Source organism: Acinonyx jubatus, chromosome C1 (genome assembly GCF_027475565.1).
Source record: "Acinonyx jubatus isolate Ajub_Pintada_27869175 chromosome C1, VMU_Ajub_asm_v1.0, whole genome shotgun sequence".
Taxonomy (NCBI): domain Eukaryota; kingdom Metazoa; phylum Chordata; class Mammalia; order Carnivora; family Felidae; genus Acinonyx; species Acinonyx jubatus.
The window spans coordinates 62,356,396-62,377,734 of record NC_069381.1 but is presented as its reverse complement, the minus strand read 5'-3'; the positions used below and the strand labels follow the sequence as shown (position 1 = coordinate 62,377,734).

At 37.2% G+C, this 21,339-nt stretch overlaps 2 protein-coding genes, 1 long non-coding RNA gene and 3 other non-coding genes across 6 annotated transcripts in view; 1 reads left to right on the top strand and 5 right to left on the bottom strand.

Annotated features, from left to right (window-relative positions):
• The window catches only part of MSH4 (mutS homolog 4), a 91,261-nt gene extending 87,602 nt beyond the window's left edge, over positions 1–3,659 (bottom strand). The window contains exons 1-2 of the mRNA XM_027058844.2: positions 2,780–3,659; positions 1,054–1,236 (exon numbers count right to left, since the gene is read on the bottom strand). Coding sequence (XP_026914645.1) covers positions 1,054–1,236; positions 2,780–3,020 — 424 coding nt within the window. The 5' untranslated portion in view covers positions 3,021–3,659. The remainder of the gene's footprint in view (positions 1–1,053; positions 1,237–2,779) is intronic.
• LOC113599304 (uncharacterized) overlaps positions 1–7,985 on the top strand; it is a 49,557-nt gene extending 41,572 nt beyond the window's left edge. Inside the window, exon 5 of the long non-coding RNA XR_003420112.2 lies at positions 7,749–7,985. This is a non-coding gene — a long non-coding RNA (uncharacterized LOC113599304). The remainder of the gene's footprint in view (positions 1–7,748) is intronic.
• RABGGTB (Rab geranylgeranyltransferase subunit beta) lies at positions 4,743–13,381 on the bottom strand. Its single transcript, XM_015076806.3, is given in 10 exon segments — positions 4,743–5,332; positions 5,924–6,073; positions 7,992–8,117; positions 8,793–8,903; positions 8,989–9,041; positions 9,882–9,987; positions 10,557–10,754; positions 11,978–12,085; positions 13,134–13,177; positions 13,180–13,381. Coding segments are annotated over 10 exon segments (1,224 nt in total). The 5' UTR covers positions 13,367–13,381; the 3' UTR covers positions 4,743–5,191.
• LOC113599685 (small nucleolar RNA SNORD45) lies at positions 10,345–10,416 on the bottom strand. Its single transcript, XR_003420599.1, has one exon. It is a non-coding gene; the product is annotated as a small nucleolar RNA SNORD45 (small nucleolar RNA).
• LOC113599684 (small nucleolar RNA SNORD45) lies at positions 11,599–11,682 on the bottom strand. Its single transcript, XR_003420598.1, has one exon. It is a non-coding gene; the product is annotated as a small nucleolar RNA SNORD45 (small nucleolar RNA).
• LOC113599683 (small nucleolar RNA SNORD45) lies at positions 12,245–12,323 on the bottom strand. The gene has a single exon (XR_003420597.1). It is a non-coding gene; the product is annotated as a small nucleolar RNA SNORD45 (small nucleolar RNA).
• Positions 13,382–21,339: the final 7,958 nt, after the last annotated feature.

The window sequence follows — 21,339 nt, the reverse complement described above, 5'->3', positions numbered from 1 at the left end:
ACCTAGGGAAGATATACCCAATAAATGTACTCATCAAAAAGAATATGTACTCTGAATATATATTTAGATATATAAGGAATTTCTACAAATCTAGAAAATAAAAGTAAAGAAAAATGGGAAAAACACACAAACAGTCATTTCACAAAAAATGAAAGCTAGATGGTCAAAAAGCAACAAAATGTAACCAGCCTCGGGTGCCTGGGTGTCTCATTCAGTTAAGTGTTCAACTCTTGACTTCAGCTCAGATCACCATCTAGAGGTTTGTGAGTTCAAGCCCACATAGGGCACTAGCCCGCTTGGGATTCTCTCTTTCTCTCTCTCTCTGCCCCTTCAGCATGCATGCATGTTCTCTCTTCTCTCTCAAAATAAATAAATAAACTTAAAAAAAAAAAAAAAAAGGTAATCAGCCTCATTGATAACCAGGAAGATGCCAACTCAAACTACAATTAGGTTGTATCTTACAACTGCTGGACTGGTAAATATTAAGTCTGACAATACAAAATGTTGGAGAGGATGTAAATTAACAAGAACTCTTATACATTGCCAGTAATAGTGTACCCTGGTAGAAGTACTTAGAAAAACAATTCGTCATTATCTTGTAAATGTATACATTCACAAACACTACATCCAAGCAATTTCACTGAATGTACCTTAGAGAATGCTTACACATGAAGAAATTAGTTCATCCATTTTCCCCTCAAGAAAATCTAGGAGATTTATATAAAAACTAAAATTTAAGTATAAAAAAACCCACAGGATGTACTAGCAGGATCAATTTCTAAATTTAAATAAACATCATGTATAAGAGAGTTTTCTCCTTCATTTACTTTTTGTCAGAATAGTTAAAATAATGCAGACCTGGATATATTAACAAATAATATCAGAAACTATGTAGCATTAACTTAACCTTAAATTATGGATAGATGTAAACTGATGTGTTTTTTCCAGTCATCCATATCAATTACAAATAACTTCAAATGAATTTAACTACCCTAACTTATAAATCTTAAAAGCTTCAAAAGGTCATCTAGGTCAACATTCCACTCATTTTACCTGAATATCCCATTTGTGGTGTCCAACTTTTATAACCTGATCTCTGGGGATTTCCAGCAGACAATGGAGTTTTTAGTATTTGAGGATAATTACTATCTCGTGCAGAAGATGAGCTTGTACCAAAAGTAAAATTTGATGCAAATATGTTTTCTGCATTAGATCTTTTGTTTCCAAAATATGAACCTAAATTTGAAAAATGAAATACCAATTCTTAAAGATTCAGAATTATATACAATGATGTTTTAATCGCTGTAATTTGTATCATGTTCACTTTCTATAAAACTTCATCAGATAACAACTTTATTTTATTTAAAAAAAAATTTTTTTTAACGTTCATTATTTTTGGGACAGAGAGAGACAGAGCATGAATGGGGGAGGGGCAGAGAGAGAGGGAGACACAGAATCGGAAACAGGCTCCAGGCTCCGAGCCATCAGCCCAGAGCCTGACGCGGGGCTCGAACTCACGGACCGCGAGATCATGACCTGGCTGAAGTCGGACGCTTAACCGACTGCGCCACCCAGGCGCCCCAGATAACAACTTTAAAAAAATAGCCAATTATGACAAACTTAATGGCATTAATGATAAATAATCTGGTACTAAAATATAAGGAAAGTGCTTGCTAATGTGCTTCTACAAGCTGAGACTACTCTTGATAAAATCATAAACTACCCTCTACTCTTCAAATACACCAGATGTTTACTTTGTATAGCAATTATGAGACTTCTTTTCTTGGACTGATTTGACTTCATTGAAACTCTCTCTTGCCATGCAAATAGTACAAGAGTTTTAACAACTTTTTAAATGTGTTATTTATTTATTTATTTATTTTAGACGGGGGGTGAGAGAGAGAGAACGAGAGAGAGAATCCCAAGCAGGCTTGGCACTATCAGCACTGAGCCCGATGTGGGGCTCGATCTCATGAACGCGGAGATCACAATCTGAGCTGAAAGCAAGAGTTGGACACTCAACCAACTGACCCACCCAGGCACCCCCCAAAAGTTTTAAATTCATTTGGATTCATTTCCCTGTTTGGGAACTTTCCTACTGATATATCAGAGTTGTCAGTTTTTCCACGAAGAGAGAGTTGTCCGAATATAAATAAGTTGAACTCGCATTGAAGTACATACATTTTTAAACTACTTAAACATATTATTCAACTGAATTAGATGAAACGCTAAATTTAATCTATTTTCAGGGCGCCTGGGTGGCTCAGTTGGTTAAGTAAGCCTCCGACTTCAGCTCAGGTCATGGTCTCGCGGTTCTTAGGCTCGAGCTCCGGGTAGGGCTCTGCGTCGGGCTCTGTGCGGACAGCTCAGCTTCGGATTCTGTGTCTCCCTCTCTCTCTCTTTCTCTCTCTCAAAAATAAACATTAAATTAAAAAAAATCTATTTTCGTCCTATCCTAGTTTAGGAGCCAAGCGGTTTAGCATTGCTATCACCAAACTCTTGCACAAATTCTCCCATTTGTCATATACTTGGGGCGGGGCATTACACCGTAAGTTATTTCAGTCTTCCTCAGAACTGAGCCATTTACCATTGCGGCCTTGTAATAAAACCAATTTGCCGAGTCCAGTCACTCAGACCCAGCAAATTCCTAGAGCACCCCATTCTCATCCTCCAAATCCCAACGGAACCTTCTCTGCGGTAATCGCCCACCCCCGCCCCCTGAACCTCCAGATGCTGGAGACCTCCGGCTGACAGGTGACTCCACCCAACCACTCCTTGCCTTGGGCGGGTCGGGTGCGGGGCGGGTGGCCATGGACACTGCTGCTGCTGCTGCTGCTCTGGTCGCCGGCGGCTCCAGACGTGCCCGGAGGTGTGGACGCGGAGGCCTGTGCTGAAGGACGGCTCTGAGGAGTCTCCTGGAGTCCGAAATTATAGCGACGACCCTGAATTCTAGCCTTTCCCAATGCGGGGGAAGCCGCAGGGGCAGAAGACGAGGTTGACGAGACCTCAGGCCTCAGCATCCTCACGAATCTTTCCAGACAGAAGGTTGGGATTTCTGAGCGGCGTCACCGCCCTGAAGTACGGAAGCGTCGAAGAACAGGGCTGGAGCCCCGTGCGCAGACGCACAGAGCCCCAGCGCGCAGGCGCACCGACCCCAACTTCCCCCACCCACACCTCGGATCCTACCCCCACCGGTGTCCAGTGCCTCCACCTCTCCCAGGATTTGGCTTTGTGGCTTTGAGCTTAATGAGGCACAACTCGGCTGAACCAAATTCTTCAGAGCCCATCGATGTCCATCCAATTTGGTAGCCCCGTTGTTAGTTACCACAGCACTCTATTTTACTAAAGGGGTTTGGTGCTTTTTAACATTTCCCACATACCCTCAAATACGCTTTTGAAATTCTTTTTAAATTTTCAAACTCTCCCTCACTGGACACTCAACGCCTGCTGGTGGAGACAAATTCAGTTTTCAGCCTAACATTGCTTCTATAGCAAAACACAGAAAGTGCCACGAACCTCCTACAGCTTCAGTATCCACAAGGCTGATCACAAAATTGCCCTTCGCTCATTAAGCACAGAACTATATACACAGTGCCCTAAGAACCAGGTCAAAAAAGACGAGCCCTCTCCCACAGTTCTCTATTTTTCATACTGTAGGTATGAATATACTGTAGGTATGAATTAGTTAAGAACAGACTATACAAATCCAAGCTCTAGCTTTGCAACAAGTGACTTTCAGGGCCTTTTACTTTTCTTGACTGTGGAAATAGCAGTACCAACTTCATAGAGAAGCTAGGATTGAGAAAATACTCTGGATACTACTAGAAGATACTTAAAAACATTACTAAACATGGGCACCTGGGTGGCTCAGTGCTGACAGCTCAGAGCCTGGAGCCTGCTTCAGATTCCGAGTCTCCGTCTTCTCTGCCCCTCCCCTGCTGGTGCTCTCTCAAAAATAAACGTGAAAAACATTTAAATATTACTAAACATAGCATTTAAGTACAGACTTGTGACATCACTGTTGTACACGTGAAACTAACCCAACATTATGTAAAAACTGATTTCAGGCAGCTGTTACCTCAATAAATTAGGTGTTTACAGCCTAGTTCACCCACAGTTCCAATGGCACCATTTAAATATTACGTTCAATCCAATTTCAAACTTTCAGAACAATCAAAATAGTGGCAATTCATCCTCAACTCTTCAAATTAGTTAACTGTCAAAATAGTTTCATTTCAACAATCTCATGTTAAGCACCTTTTCTTCAAAATGTTAAAAATGGACATTGGTGAATGAGGTCCAAGTGAACCATCACTTTCACTCTACCTCCAATGTGGGGCTTGAACTCACAAGAGTGCCATGCTCTACCGACTGAGCCAGCCAGGAACCCCACTAATCCTTATTCTTAAAAGGACTATTAACATAGAATATTGCCAACATGCTTGAGAAAATTTCAACTTCCATACTTCATTTTCACCAAGAATGTAAAACTCACAGAGAATACTCCTCTGTGCTCATGTTTCTGAAAATACAGGTTCAAAAAATATTGTGGCAACTATCAACTTCCATTTCCTTGAAGGCCAACAATTCCTTGGGAATAGCTGGCACTGTGACATAAAATCATAAAAAATAAGAGTAAAGTATATCCAAATTGCAATCCTACTCTAAGATGGTGAAATGCACCATTTACCTAAATTACTTTGTGACCAATTCAGAGTAGCCATAAACTTATGAAACAGTCCCAAATTTCAAAAGCCATTTATTCTTGTGCATCTTTTAATTCATATATGGATGGGTTTATCAATTTTTATTAACATTCACATTCTCATTGACATAGACCAATTTACATTAGCCATTATTATATAACATGAAAGAAGCACATGGAAAAAATCAAGTAGAACACAATACTTCTTTAAATAGTTCTTTAAACTGAGCTTGCTGTTAAGGAAACATACAAATAAATACACTGAAGCAGAAACAAATAATTGTACTCCGAATAATAGCATTGCAGAAGGTAATCTAAAGCTGATACAATAAAGATCTTTATTTTACATTATGTATAAGTACATAATTAATATTCATATACAAAATAGTAACACAGCTTTTAAGTCTGATAAGCACTTTAAGCACATTAAGTCTGATAAGCACTTTTGTTAAGATAGCAAAACTATACTAAGCAATGTCTCACTGTCTAGCTCACTAGTTCAGGCTGAACATTCACTCTCCGAAGTACTTCTTCAGGCATGCAGAAAACAGGACTAACAGGTTTGATCTGTTCTTCTCCCAAAAGTGACAATCCAGCAATTCCAAATAAAGTATGAAAAGGATCCACCTATTTAAAAAATAAGAATTTATAAAGTATTACAAATGAAAACTTCTGAAACTCTACTTCTGAACAAGTTATATTGGATCCCATTGTATTTTACTTTAATAAATGCTTAATTCTTCTAAAATAAAAGTGATGGGGGTGCCTGGGTGGCTCAGTTAAATGTCCAACTTCAGCTCAGGTCATATCTCACAGCTGGGGAGTTTGAGCCCCATGTTGGGCTCCGTGCTGACAGCTCAGAGCCTGGAGCCTGGTTGGGATTGTTGTGTCTCCCTCTCCCTCTCAAAAACAAACATCAAAAAAAAAAAAAAATAAATAAATAAATAAAATAAAATATGTATGTATAAAATAAAAATGATGGCTTCAAATTCTGTTTTTAACACAGGACCTTCACCATACACTACTTTTCTTGACAAGTGATAAGAAATTTCTGTACACTTGTTTTATATCATCTGTTCTCAAATTAAAATTATCGTAAGGGTATCTATCCTACTTTGCATACTATCCCACTTCCATGTCTGGAAATGCCTGGAAACATAAAAGTAACTCAAAGCAACATTGAAAATGTAACTAACAAGATGTCAGAAATATACTTGCCATATCTCCTGGTCGATCTGCAAATCCTCCTGTTTCTTCATCTTGACATGCTAAAATGAAACTTCGCAGTTTCTCTCTATCAATCCAATGAAGCCTTCCAATTATCTTTAGGGAAGCCAACACCCACCATGAATAGCATACATCTGGTAACTAGGAGAAAAAAGCCACAAGAGAATTGCCACAATTTTATTCTCTAGTCCAAACATGGGGTGGGGGAGGATTAGAATTAAAGATAACCTTTAGAATTAAAGATAATCACTGGAAAACAAACATTTCAATCCAGATACCCATGCTAAAAGTTTCAGAGCTTTGTTACTCAGTGAAAACTATACCTGTACCTCTATTTTATATGCAAAGAATGTCCCTTATGCTAATGTTATGATATACCTGCTTAAAGACAGTCTAAAGCCTAGCTCCTCAAAATATGGGTCACTTGGGTTTAAAAAACGCAGAACATCTCACCTTCAATTGAAGAATCATTTCAACAAAATCAGTGGGTGATTCATAGGTGTATTAAAAGCTCTCCTACACTAAGTGTAGATTCCTGGCAATCCCCACCCTGACCCATTTTCTAATTGTCCAACATTATCCAGGTTTTCCACTGGACCTAAACTAGCTAGAAACCACCTATGGGTACTTCCCTACCCCTTACCTTATTCATAAATGTTGAACAAGCAAAGTTTAACAAAAATACAGTGATCTAGACAAAAGCACCACCATGCCTTATTATTTTTGGCCAAAAATCCAGCTAGCTACAGTCTTTGAGTCATTATCTAGACTACATGTTTTTTGTTTTTTTAAGCTTTATTATTTATTTTTGAGAGAGAAAGCACGAGTCAGAAAAGGAGAGGGAAAGGGAGAGAGGAAGAGAGAGAATCCCAAGCAGGCTCTGCACTATTAGCAGATCCCTACGTGGGGTTTGACCCCATGAACTATGAGATCATGACCAGAGCCGAAGTTGGATGCTTAACCAAATGAGCCATGCAAGCACCCCAAAAGATTTTATATGCATAAATGGTTTCTATAATACACAAGTCTTACAATTTGCTCTTCAGGATAATTACGTAGTTGCAATAAGACTGTATGTCCTGCAATGCTAAAAACATTTACTATCTGGCGCTTCCAGACCCAATTTAGAGAATGTGTGATAACTAAAGAGAAATGCAAACTATGAAGGAAAGCTGGATTCCCTTCCCTCCAAATCAAAATGTCAAAAATTGGGTTTTTCTTTTAAAAAATTTAATAAAGGTTTTAAATGAAAACTTTGTAGCAGAATTTTAAAAAAATCATTGATTTTCTAAGTTATTTGTCCTTTCACCCAGTAAGTAGACATGGAGATTTCTACACAAGATACAGGTGTTCACTTAATAGCCCTCCTTGCGGGAGGCACCTAGGTGGCTCAGTTAAGCGTCCAACTTCAGCTTAAGTCACGATCTCAGAGTTCGTGATTTCGAGCCCAGTATCAGGCTCTGTGCTGACAGCTCAGAACCTGGATGGAGCCTGCTTCGGATTCTGTGTCTCCCCCTCCCTTGTAGCCTCCCCACCCCACCCCCCAAAATAAACATTAAAAGAATTTAAACACAATAGCCCTCTTTGGGTCCCAAATACAAACAAAACTTTTAATGCATGACTAATTTTCCTTGGTATAGGTCTAGAACTAAAAGTTTAAAGAAATAGCTGCATTTCTATCCCTGGAAAATACAAGGCCTTCAGGATAGGGAAAAAGACCCTTTAAGAATTCATATACTAAGTCTAACTACAAATATACTTTAAAGCTAAGAGTTATTTGCCATTTTTTTTTGTTTTCCCTCAGATTCTACTCCAGATTCTACTTCAGGATAGGAAGACTGAAGACAGCATCAGAAAGTAGCATACACATCTTTTCTTCAAGAGTCTTTTAAATGGATACCTTAATAAGTATCTCAACTCTAATTTTTTGCCAAGGGCATTTTTTTAGGACGTACAACTGAAAATTTTCAATGGGGGTGGAAAGACAAGCTCATTAACAATTTACAAAAAGCTATAATAATAAAGCTACTAGAACACAGTATATCTGATGAAACTATACCTTCTCTGGCCTTCCATTGAGTCCACCTGATGGTAACTGTCGTTCACAAAGCCACCAACCGAGTAAATCAGAATTTACTTGATGCAACTGGCTAGTAATAGCCAGAAATCCTGTGCAACAATAGATCTAAAATTACAGACATAAAGTACATGTATATAATAATTTTTCAATAGTAATAGTGATAAAAACTACTCAAGTAAAAAGCCAATTTATATCTAAAAACTTGGTTTCTATTAAAAATTTAGAATTGCAAACACGTAAATATCACCTAACTACCTGAACAAATCCAAACATACTAATTCTAGGATCCAATTCTGCAATGAAATACTATTGTCAAAATTTCTTCATGGCTAAAAGTCAATTTTTTTTTTCCAAGATTTTATATTTAAGTAATCTCTATGCCCAACATGGGGCTCAAACTCACAACTCCATGATCACAAGTCACATGCTCTATGGACAGAGAGCTAGCTAGGTGCCCCTAAAAAACAAGTTTTATTTGACAACGATTTACAGATACAATGTACAACAGTACAAACACTCTTTACAAACACAATTTGCCTCTCTGGCACAAGCAAATAGGTGTTCAGGAGAGGTGGGGAACAGGATGCTAGAACATACTACTGTAAAAATGCCTTCCTTTATCTGCATTTAAGCAATTCTTATGTAAAATCCCACATTATAGTATATTTAAGTTAACTTCATTCACATTTAACAGACACAAACTACTATTAATATTTTAGCAGTTTACCACACTAGTTATCCCTTCAAAGTTGACAATTTTAATCTACATTAATAAATTACCTGTCCAGCATGGGATTCAGAACCTGGCCTGCAACCAAATCCACCATCAAAGTTCATACACGATAAAACAAATTCAATTGCTTTTTCCACATTAATAGCATCTAACTTCCCCTACAAACAGAAAAAAAAATAAGCCTATTAGATTCCAGAATAATCATGGGCACTTAATTATTCCAATACAATATTCAAAACTTACCAACAGGGCCAAAGTTGCCACCGCACAAAAAGAGAATCTTGTATCAATTTCTCCTAAAAGAAAATGGAATCAAATCAAAACATAAGTGCTACCAGAGGAACCTGACCCTAATATATAATGCAGGTTAACTAACAAACTGCAAAGCTACCACGGTTAAATTTCCAAGAGTGCAAGCTTAATATTTACTTTTTGGACACTAGGAGGAAAGCTAAATCTGAAGCAAAATCACTTCTGAGGAAACCAGTAACTAGAAAATAGTTTTGTCAAAAATACAGCAATTTATCTTAAGTTGCTTAGAATGCTCAGAAAGGGAAGATAACTAACACAGAACCAAAAGGACTATTCAATTTCTAATAATGACAATGAACTTACCCTATTATATAAAAGTGGATTTTCACATCCCATGAAGCAGCTGGTCTCTCCGGCCTGCACTGTATTCAGCCCTAAAGCAGAGATTATCTACATTTATCAAATATAGTACTATGTACTATTCCCTCCCTCCACTCAAATATCCAGTAAGTTTGTAAAGTTTTTTGACTATTTTTCCCTTGCCAGTAAATAGTTTGAAAAAAACTTTACAAAATCACCAAATACTGGGGAAAAAAATTTCACCTACCTCATCTTTTAGACTGGCCCCCTCTGTTCCAGTTCTCCTGTATGCTGATATAACTACACAGTGCATGCTGGAACTTCCAGCAGACCATTTAACTTCAGTTAGACCAGCTGCTTAGTGGGACCTGAAAAGATCAAAAACTTAAGTCTCCTTATAATTATTAGCAAAGTCTCCAATTCATTGTACTTAAAATTTTTCAACAAAGTTTATCACTACAATCAACACCAAAACAGAATTTAAAATTGGTTATTTTGGGTAGCATGGCTTAGAATGACATTACCCCAAATATCTCCAGCAAAAGAGCCATCTTCTTTCTGTAGACTCTGAACATATTCCACAACTTTATTTACATCAATAACATTAATACTATCATACAGAGTAAGAATCTGTAACAAAAACAAAACATGTTAAGTAAATACCTCTTCAACACTGCTAAGTTTGTTCTGATGTTTTCCTCAATGACATTTTAAATTGTTAAGCAAACATGTCCTTTTGTCTATGCATACTGCAAATGTGCAGGCTATCTTCTATTATGCCACAGGCTTTATCAACAAACCCAAATTGGTAACATAAAGCATTCATCCCCTACACACAAACTATACCTTAGCATTCTAAGACCTTTAAATATACTAACTATTTAAACCCCTAATTGTACATTTTCACTAATATGAAAATCAACATTTAACTCTACCTGGAGATTTTCAAATTATTTACATATAACAAAGATAAACATTTTACCATTCAAGGTCTCAGTGGAATTTTACTATTTACATCAACTTTGGATTCAGCTAATACATGCCATCACATCATTGACCTTGTAGAATACAGGCTTCATTTGAAAAGAGAAACTTGTTTGACATAGACACCAATTTTGTCATACTCCTAATACCCAATTTCTGCGTTCTCAAGTAAGAAAATACACTGCCAAGACTGTTAAATTTTAATAAATATTTACCTGGACAGCACTTAGAGTGTACAAAAGATGAGGATCATGTCCGATACTAGCACTTATTCCACCACACTCGTGTTGACATGACTTAATAAATGTCAGAATTTCTTCTCTATTCATCCGATGTAGTTGTCCCATGAGATCCATTACAGTCAGACCCCAATAGATACCACTCATTCTCAAATACTCAGACATACAGTATTCCTAAAATACACAATGACTTTAATGTGCCAGTTTGAACTGATGCAGGGTAAAAGTGATGGAACATACAAAGCTAACTAACCACACATACTGTTTAATTCAGTTGATCCTAACATCATCAGTAATGATTTTAAATTTGTGGCTCTCAAATTTGGTGGGGGGACAGTATCTGAGAGGCATATGATAAATTCACCTGTGACTGACAATACAAACAGGACTTCAATCTCTCCTAAGAGCCAACCAGAAGTAGAAGTGAAAAATATACCAACCATTTTCAAGTTTGGGGAAAATATTTCTTTCGGAGTACTTAACATCGTTATTTATTAGACATCTATCCTATTGATATATGGAATATGTACAAAGCCCATCTATTACCTATTAGTTACTGATACAACTAATTGAAAACCAAAATGGCCAAAGCATGCAAAAGATAAAATAGCCAACAACAGCTCATCAAAGAAAAATAAAAACTGGTAGACAGAGAGTCCACCGATGTTATTACATACTAAAATTTTGAATCAGGTGAGTGGTCTTAGTTTGCTGTGAACCCAAATTCAGGGTTTAAATAGGTTGGTAAGCACTAGATTAAAAAGGCAGGGATAAGTTAAGACTTAATCCTTGAGTCATCCAGGGAAAAGATAAACATGGTCCTTAACAACTCCATAATGAGGTTATGAGAACTTAAGTCACAAATTCATCAAAACTAGCCAAGATGGTCAATTCAATTGTTGTCTGGATACTACTAGGAAAAATATTTACTTTGATTTGTATGTTACTCAACGTTTCTGAGATTGTCCCAGAGAGGAAAACTATTCAAGGTTTTGAAACTTAGGGTAAGGACTTTTTCAAGGTCTCAGCGTAATTCTAGAGCTAAAGTATTATTACACATCAGCCATATACTCAGGTAATACATGCCAACACATCACTGACCTTGAAAGTAATACCCACGAAGTACAAATCTCTTTTGTACCTCAAACCTCTTACAAATCTAGGCAGGTGGTAATCTATTTTGTCTGCCAAATCTTCTAAGAACCATCGTTAATGCCGATGTACTCTCAACCTGATGTCCAAAGGCACACTGAATGCACCTCAGAGAGGGATCTTCAGTGCTTTGGCGTGCAGGAGTTACCATTTTTAAGAAACATGGCCCATTACTGACCTACTGACTGCTTATGCATTACAGATTCACTTCAAAATAAATTTCCAATGTAAAATCATATACATACATAATCGTCTTTCTTTGAGCCATAGGATGCAATATAATCTGCATGCTTCTCTAACAAGAGGGTGTCAGGTGCATCTGATTTGATAGTAACATCCTTCTGCGGTGTGCCCTTTCAAAACAAAAAAGCAGTGATTTCATAACTGTTCTTATTTTAATACTTGACCCCAGTTTGTATATTCAACATACATTTGAATTTTTCACTTTGATTTCATCTTGCCACACAAAAACTGTTAAGCACTAAAGCCGTGGTAAGATTCGGGTAATTTTTCAGGTCTCAGAGTAATTCTAGAGCTAAAGTAGTAATAATCAACTTCGGATTCAGAATACATGCCAGCTCATCATTGACCCAAAAAATTATTACCCATATCTGCTGTTGCTTACCGTTCACTTAAGAGTTTTAAGTAAAATAAACACCACAGAAAATCCAAGCTTATCAATTCAGGCCAACTGAAGGTTTACATGTAGCAGCAAGGTGAAGCATAAATATATATATACCTAGCGTATAATTTGCAGTTAAGTTCTTTAATGAAATTTTACTAATCCTAGAAATTCGGGTTTCAGAGCCACCTCTACACGCTCCAAAGATTATTCAATTTATCAAGGAAATATTCCCTTTAGCCTCATCTTTTCCAGCAAGCTCTCAGGAAATGAGGACGTTGCTCCAGTTCCTGCACTTCTGATCTAGCTCATTGTGATCGAGACAGCACTACCTCATTGTTAAGTAGGTCATGACGTAGATTACCAAAAAAGAATTTAGTGAATTTTCACCAGATCCCGCCTAAAATTTACATCTTCAAAGAGACCATACCAGTAATGACTCTACAGATTTTGAGCCATACAATATTAAGAAAGGAAACAGGAACCACCAACTGGCGCGGCTTTTTGAGCGATTAAGAAATCGGGCCGTCGGACCTTGAGGCCTGCCTCTTAGGATGAAGCCTAGATAAAATTAGAAGCCGTAATTGAGCCCGCGAGATCTGCAGAAAACGCTGAGTAATGCTTCACCCTCTCCTAGCCCTAAAGAAACCTTGCAAGGCCCGTATCTCAAGCTAACCATTCTCTAATACTTGCGAAAATACCCTAAGGTAACTGAGCCGCTCGGTATCATTCCACCTGGACTGCACCCGAGCACCAACCCAAAACGCAACCTCACTCACCATGTCTGAGACCAAAAAGAGAACTTGGGTCGGTTCCTGGGGAGAGTTAGGCGGCACGCGCCTGCGCAGAAGTGCCCCTTAGGTCCCTTCCGAGCACCAGCATAGCTGACCACACTTGCGCCTGTAGGATGGAGCCTTTGCGTGACTGCTCTAGGACCCCGCCGACTGCTCATAGCTGTCCTCGCTGCCTGAGCCCAAATTCTTTGGCGCCCGTTTCTTCGTCCCATAAACATCTCGATTTGTCTAAAAGTTTTAAGTAATGTTTAAATATTTGAATTACTTTTAAGAAATCATTTGATTTTGACGTTCTTTGAACTCTGAAGAGCTGAAGTAGCTGGTAATTAGTAGAGTTCTTCCACGTAGTAAGTATTCAATAAACGTTTTTTGAGTAAATGTTAATGAAATGAATGTTCACATTTCCCTCCTGTTTGCCTTCGTACCGGATGCGACTCACTCGCCTACTCCCTTCTCTTCAGGAAGTGCTAACAGTTGAAAAGTTTTGTAAATTACTTTTGAAAAAGAAACACTCATGTTCCTATCACAAGCTTTCCACTAAATTCAGATTTGCTAGGGGTATTATTGCAGCTGTTTTCGTTTGTGCTTTCTTAGGTCGTTCATACTTTGGCATTTTGAGCACCCATTAGAAAATATTGGCCCCCATACCCTTACAATTTATTACATTCAGTAACGATTTGGAGAAGAGTTCCTGAAACAGTGGGCTCTCAATATAATGGGCTATCAGTAATTGAGAGTGTTGAATCTGCTATAATGGTAGATTTCATTATTTCTCCCTGCAATTCCATCGATACTCCCATGTATGTTTGAGGCTACTTTATTAAATGCATGTAAGTTTAGCATCTATTTCTGGTGGGTTGAGCCTTTTACCATTAAGTGATGACTGTCTCTAGCCCTAAAACTTTTTATCTTAAAAAGTCTTCCCTAAATATTAATGTGATTTCGCCAGCTTTCTTTTGCTTCTAAGTCAGATCGGGGAGGGATGTAGAGGGAAGGAAACCAAGGAAGAGAGGGAGAGGTCACACTTCCTGGGAAAAGCAATGCTCAAAGTAGGAATAATGCAAGCATCAGATCCAAAAAGTAACATTCAGATTGAGTCCATAACTGCTGAAAAAATGAAGAACAAGCCTCATTTCCTACTTTATAAATTCATTCAACAAATATTTATTGGACGTCTAGAATGTGCCAAATAGTTTTTTTTTAATTTTTTTTAACGTTTATTTATTTTTGAGACAGAGACAGAGCATGAACGGGGGAGGGTCAGAGAGAGAGGGAGACAAAGAATCTGAAACAGTCTCCAGGCTCTGAGCAGTCAGCACAGAGCCCGACGCAGGGCTCGAACTCAGGGACCGCGAGATCATGACCTGAGCCGAAGTCGGAAGCTCAACCGACTGAGCCACCCAGGTGCCCCTAGAATGTGCCAAATATTATTCTAAGTTCTAGGGGTGTGATGATCAGCAAAATGGAAATCTGTGTAGGAAGCATAAGTTCTAGCAATTCTTTTAATTACATTCAGCAACTCTATTTATAGATACTTATCCTACAAATAGTCTTTTGGGTATGAAGTGACCTATGTGCAAGAATATTCATAGCAGCAGTCTTTATTAGCAAAAGGTTACAAATACCTTAATTACCATCAAAAGGTTAAATAAACTACACTGTATTCATTATGCAGTCATTAAAGAGAGGAAGCTCTGCATATATTGCTATGGAAAGATCTCTAAAATATATTAAGTGAAAACAAAAACAGAAAGTGCCAAGCTATGTATGTTGTGCTACTATTTGTGTGGAAAACAAAGTAGGAAAATATATGGATGTATTTGTAAATGCACAGAATTACTAAAAGCAGTTGCCTACAGGAGGAGGATAGCTGGGGACAGGATTTAAGGAAGGCTTCTTTTTCACTGAATATGCTGGTACTTTTGAAATTTGGTATATCTTACCTCCTCAAAAAATAAAAATATCCCCCCCCCCAAAGAAAAATAGTTACAAAAATAAACAAACAAAAACCCTAATTTTGAAAAAACAAGTTCATCTCTGTCTCTAGGCCTGTGCTGTGTAATATAACTAAATGGGACACTTGAGATGTAGTGAATCTGAATTGAGATGTTATAAAGTATAAAATGCACACCCTATTTTATAGACTAAGTAGGAAAAATAAAGTAAAATATCTCATTAACAATTTAAAAAGTAGATTGCTAAAATCATTTGGATATATTGGGTTAAGTAAAACATATTCTTTTTTCAAAGTATTTATTTTGAAAGGCAGAGAGAGGGAGACAAAAACATACTCTTTTTTTAACTATTTTTTAATGTTTATTTAAAAAAAAATTTTTTTTTAACGTTTATCTATTTTTGAGACAGAGAGAGACAGAGCATGAACAGGGGAGGGTCAGAGAGAGAGGGAGACACAGAATCTGAAGCAGGCTCCAGGCTCTGTGCTATCAGCACAGAGCCCGACGCGGGGCTGGAACTCAGGGACCGCGAGATCATGACCTGAGCCGAAGTCGGCCGCTCAACCGACTGAGCCACCCAGGCGCCCCAATGTTTATTTATTTTTTGAGAGAGAGAGAAAGAGGGCGTGCATGCAAGCGGGGGAGGGACAGAGAGAGAGGGAGACAGAATCCAAAGCAGGCTCCAGGCTTCAGCACAGAGCCTGAAGCAGGGCTCAAACTCGTGAGCAGAGAGTGGAGCCTTGAGATCATGACCTGAGCCTAAGATGGATGCTTAACCGTCTAAGCCATCCAGGTGCCCCTTTCCTAAACTTTTTATATTAGTTTATTGATCAAATTGACTAACTTAACTCCTACATAAATTTTAAGATCTTTAAAATTGTAAGTTTGGCTTCCATTAAATTGTCAACAATGAAACAAGATTGAAGCAAACAAAATAAATGAAATTTTTTTCCAACCGTAAATTGGAATTATATAATTTCTTTAAATTTTTTTTTTGTAACGTTTTATTTATTTTTGAGACAGAGAGAGACAGAGCATGAACAGGGGAGGGTCAGCGAGAGGGAGACACAGAATCTGAAACAGGCTCCAGGCTCTGAGCTGTCAGCACAGCGCCCGATGCGGGGCTCGAACTCACAGACCACTAGATCATGACCTGAGCCGAAGTCGGCCGCTCAACCGACTGAGCCACCCAGGCGCCCCGGAATTATATAATTTCTAAGAACCTTAGAAAATTTAAAACCTTGGACTATACTGAGTTAATAATCATGGCAAACCTAGATTGTTTTTTGGATAGAATATTAAACCCTTGATTACCAAGCCTGATTTTCAGTTTATATACTTTTGTTTCTTATTTTGATATGCTATGTAGTAAGTGATACCTTTGGGTCAAGTTAATAAATGTTTCTTTTTGTTGCATTAATGTATAAAAGGATATGTATAGCTGAACAAAGTTGTGTTAATGCTCATGAGTTTTGATGATCTGCTGAAATATTGATATGTGACAAAAAATTCTCAATGACCTGCCTCCCAGGTTTCTCTAGGAGTTGGTTTCTCTGGGAAGTTAGTTTCTTTAAGTATAATAAGGATTACTGTATAACTATAATAGTAGCAATCGTTACAGAAAAATACAACTATGTACGTGTTTTTATTTTTCAAGAGAAAAGTGCAGTTTTGTTCCAAATTATCAGTTTGTTCTACAGTATGAAAAACATAGTGAAAGACAATTTCAGGAAAGTGAATTTTATTTGCCTTGATATGTAGTACCTGCATCTGAAGACACTGGAATATGCTACAATTTTGGCAAAGTTCAGTCAAAGGGGCTTGCTTCCTTGGTTGAGCCATCAATCCCTAAGGTAAAAGGTTAATCTTTACCTTCTGCCTAGATAGCAGAGATTTTGTCTTAACCAGAATAAACTTTCATTGCTCTATGTGTCATATCTTTAATTATTAAAAAGAAACAAGGAAAAAGGATTTTTATTTGAGAAACATCTTAAACTTCTTATAATCATGTTATAGTACATTCTTCTGTATTTTTTAAGTTTATTGTCCTTTAATTAAGTATATAATCAAGTATTCTTTGTCAGTATTCAGTATTCTTTGCACCTATAATCCTATCATAATCAAATGATCAATCATCTCTGATATCATGACCTTCCCAGGGTCAAATCTTGAATGAAGAAAAATCAAAATTTCAGGTTATATTTTACACGTAAATGTATCTTTGAAATTTCCTGGGGGGTGGGGAGGAGATCTGTTCTTTCACCTTTTAAAAAGAAAGATATTAGAAATAATAAAGTTTATGTATTCCATATTTAATTATCAACACTATTGTGTGAGCTTCATAAGAAAAGTTAGTAAATAAATCAGATCAACTCAGCCTTCTTTAGCTTAAATTTGTGTAAACTGTTGTTAATATAAAAATGGCCAAAATTATGTGCTTTATAAAAAAGCCCTGGAGATTTGCCAATGTTGTTTCCCTTAAGGGAAATAATGGTTAAAGTCTTGTGAAACAGTTACGCACTTTGCTTTCATAGAGACTTTTCATTTACTTCCATTCTTTTATCGGATATAGTAATTAACTATAATCTTCAATTTTAGTCATTGCAATGGATTGAATGTTTTTGTCTCCTCAAAATTTATATGTTGAAATCCTCGTCCCCAAAGTGATGGTATTAGGAAGTGAGGGCTTTTGGAGGTAATTAAGTCACATAGAGGTGGACTCCTCATGGATGAAATTAATACCCTTTAAAAAGGGGACCCCAGAGAGCTCTCTCACCCTATTTCTTCTATATGAGAATATAAGAAGTTAACAGTCAGGTGCTTTGATGTTAGACTTTCCAGCCTCCAGAACTTTAAGAAATAAATGTTGGCTGCTTAAGCCACCCAGTCTATGGTTTTGTTAAAGTGGCCTGAGCTAAGACAGTCATATTTTACTTTATAATACTTTACAATAGTTTCTGATTTACTCTGATGCTAACTTGAAGGCTGTACTGTAAGCTACAGGCCAAAGTTTGTGCATGCGGGGACAGTCTCAAAGCCTCATGGAAAGGCTCAGTTACTTTAAATTACTGATAGATACTTCAAAGAATAGTCTTTTGGGTACAGACTTACAAGTGGGCATAGCTTAGGCAAGTTTCACACCATACCATTAGACTCAGTCAGGATTTCTAGAACTCTTAGTTTGGAAAAAAACAGCTTCTTGAAAGCAGTTCCTTGACTCAAGATCCCACAGAACAATTACAGAGAACTGAATGAGCCAAGGAGGGGAACTTAATCATGGTTACTTGTTTGGAATATTGGTTATGTAGTTGTAATGTTCTGTTTCTATGGGTATATGAAGAAGCCCTTTTTAATTCTTAGGCTGTCTTCAATTTAGTGGACTGTGCTTTTGTAAACTGGAAGTTTAAAATGGTGTCTGATTCCCACCTAGTCCCTAGAATTCAGAAACATTTTCTGAATCTCCTTACATTTTATGGCAGTATTCAAAATGAATCTTTTTCTTTTTGAGTTTATTTATTTATTTTTGAGAGAGAGCACAGTGGGGGAGGGGCAGAGAAAGAGAAGGAGAGAGAGAATCCCAAGCAGGCTCTGTACTGCCAGTGCAAAGCCCAACTCGGGGCTCAAACCCATGAATTATGAGATCATGATCTGAGCAGAAGTCAGGTGCTTAACTGGCTGAGCCACCCAGGTACACCATGATTTTGTATTCTTGTTTATAATTAAGCAAATTGATTATGTAACCAAGGCCATACCTGGAGTGTCATATTTGAGAATAATATGACATATTATGTCATATGACATAATAATCCTTTAATCAGGTTTGACAAGCATATTATCAAAAAAACAAGTTGACTATGTATGTTGAGTCAATGTTTACAATGCTGTCCTGGTAAAATTGGAATTGGTAACTGGCTTACACGGTTCCAGTCTTACAGGTGGTTAGGAAGGGCCCGTTTGGGCAAGCCAGGAACCTTAGTAAATTTTGGAGATGCTGAGGAGAGAAAGTCACTCAAATTCTTAGGTACTACTTGAGAACTCTGGTGCAGAATTGCTTGACTTTGGTTCTAGATCTAGCCTTGAGATCGCAAATTATAGAGGCTTTTAAAAGTCTGAGTGTCTCTATGAAAACTTTCAGACAGAAGTTAATTCTGCAGCTTTGGTAATTGTTCAGCACAGTATGTCTTTGGATTTACAAAGTAAATTCAAGGAGGCCTACATGGTTCATTAACACTGTGGCAGTAATCAGGCCAAACCTAATGAAACCTGACTTTTTAGAACAAAATAATCTTGGCAGGTTATTTATGATCACAAGGAAGAAACTGTCAAGAAACACTGCCAAAAACTTGGAAATGGGTAAAAGGAATTACTGAGTGTCCATTTAGTGGAGTGCTAGGTTTTATCTAATGGATTCTGAGGGTAGTATCTGAAGTGCTATGTATCTATAATTGTCTTCCTATTGACTAGGCTGTTTTACCATTCTGTAAACTCAAAAAAAGTCAAATTATAGAAAATGGATAGTAATGTAAATGAACTACAGTTGATTTCTGCTCAGTGGAAAAGATGACCCCTTTAGATTTTATTGCCCTATAAGATATTAAACAGTTTTATATCTATTAGCAAATATTAAGCATTTCTAATTGCCTATATGTTTGTTTTCAAATTCTCCCTTATGCCAGTTTAAAAAAATTTTTTTAATGCTTATTCATTTATTTAGAGAGGGAGAGAGACAGAGTGCAAACAAGGAGGGGCAGAGAGAAGGAAAGAGAGAACCCCAAGCAGGCTCCAGTGCTGTTAGCACAGAGCCCCATGCAGGGCTTGATGTCACTAACTGTGAGATCATGACTTGAGCCAAAATCAAGAGTAGGATGCTTAACCCACTGAGCTTCCCAGGTGCCCCATCCCTTATGACAGTTTTAATACCTCATTAATTCCCTCATTCATTAATGAGTTAAATGAAATTTTTAACATTTTTTAAGTGTTTCCTGTAGGATTTGATTTTTTTTTTTTTTTTTTAGTGTTTATTTATTTATTTTGAGATAGCATGAGCAGGGGAGAGGCAGAGAGAGAGGGATAGAGAGAATCCCAAGCAGGCTCCATACTTAGCACAGAGCCTGATGTGGGGCTTGATCTCACAACTGTGATATCATGACCTGACCCAAATCAAAAACTGGACACTTATGTAGGATTTAATGTTCAGTCTCCAAAGACCTTTTGTAGTACTTGATCATGGGTAATACATTAAAATAAATGGATGTCATTCTAAAAGCCATATAAATAGCCATTTTTTAAACCCAGAGAAGGCTTGGTATAATCTCCTCTCCCTTTATGCAAATTGATGACTATGGCACATTCCTTATTCATTAAAATTGCCAGAAATATACCAGCTCTGCTACAAAACTATGCCTTTTCCAGAAACCATCAATTCAGAGATATAGGCAACTAACAATCATGTTTACGGTCTATGATTCTTCCTACCCTCCTGGCTGTAATGGCCCTAGCCAGTCAGCTTATATAAGTGGTAGGAAATCTAACATATATAAATATTAGGTCTTGTTCTATTTTAGGATTGAAGAAACAGAGAAAGCTAGGCTACAGAACGAGAAAAAAAATGAAACGTGACAGAAGTAGAGTTGAAAGGTAGAAAAATATTATTGCATGGATTTCTAAAGTTATTTGGCTTCTAGACCCTTTCTAAAACTCACTTCATTCCTGCCCTTTTGATCCATGAGGCACTTCAATGTACTTAAAATACATTTGTTCATTTTTTAAAGTAGGTTCCATGCCCAATGTGGGGCTTGAACTCATGACCCTGAAATCAAGAATCAAATGCTCTACCAACTGAGCCAGCCAGGTGCCCCTGTTCACTTTTTTCTTAAAGTCGTTTAAGTTCATTTGTGTTACTAGTGACTAAAAAGTCTTAATTGATAGTTATATAATTGCTTAATATTTATAATCGAGGGTACATTAATCAATATTATCATCATATGGCTTTGGAATACATTTATATGTCTAGAAGCTTTATGTTTAGAATTGGTAGGTAAGTTTTTGTATTATAAATTCAAATCTGCATTTGGAGTATATTCTATTTAACTTGTAATTTCTTTGTAATACTCAGGAAGTCTCTAAATCTCCTTACCAATCTCTGTCATTGAAGTACAATTTCATAACTGAGCATGAAAAAAGCAGTCTTTTAAATATTTTTTTGTAAAAGATTAGATTTTTATTTTTATAATTAA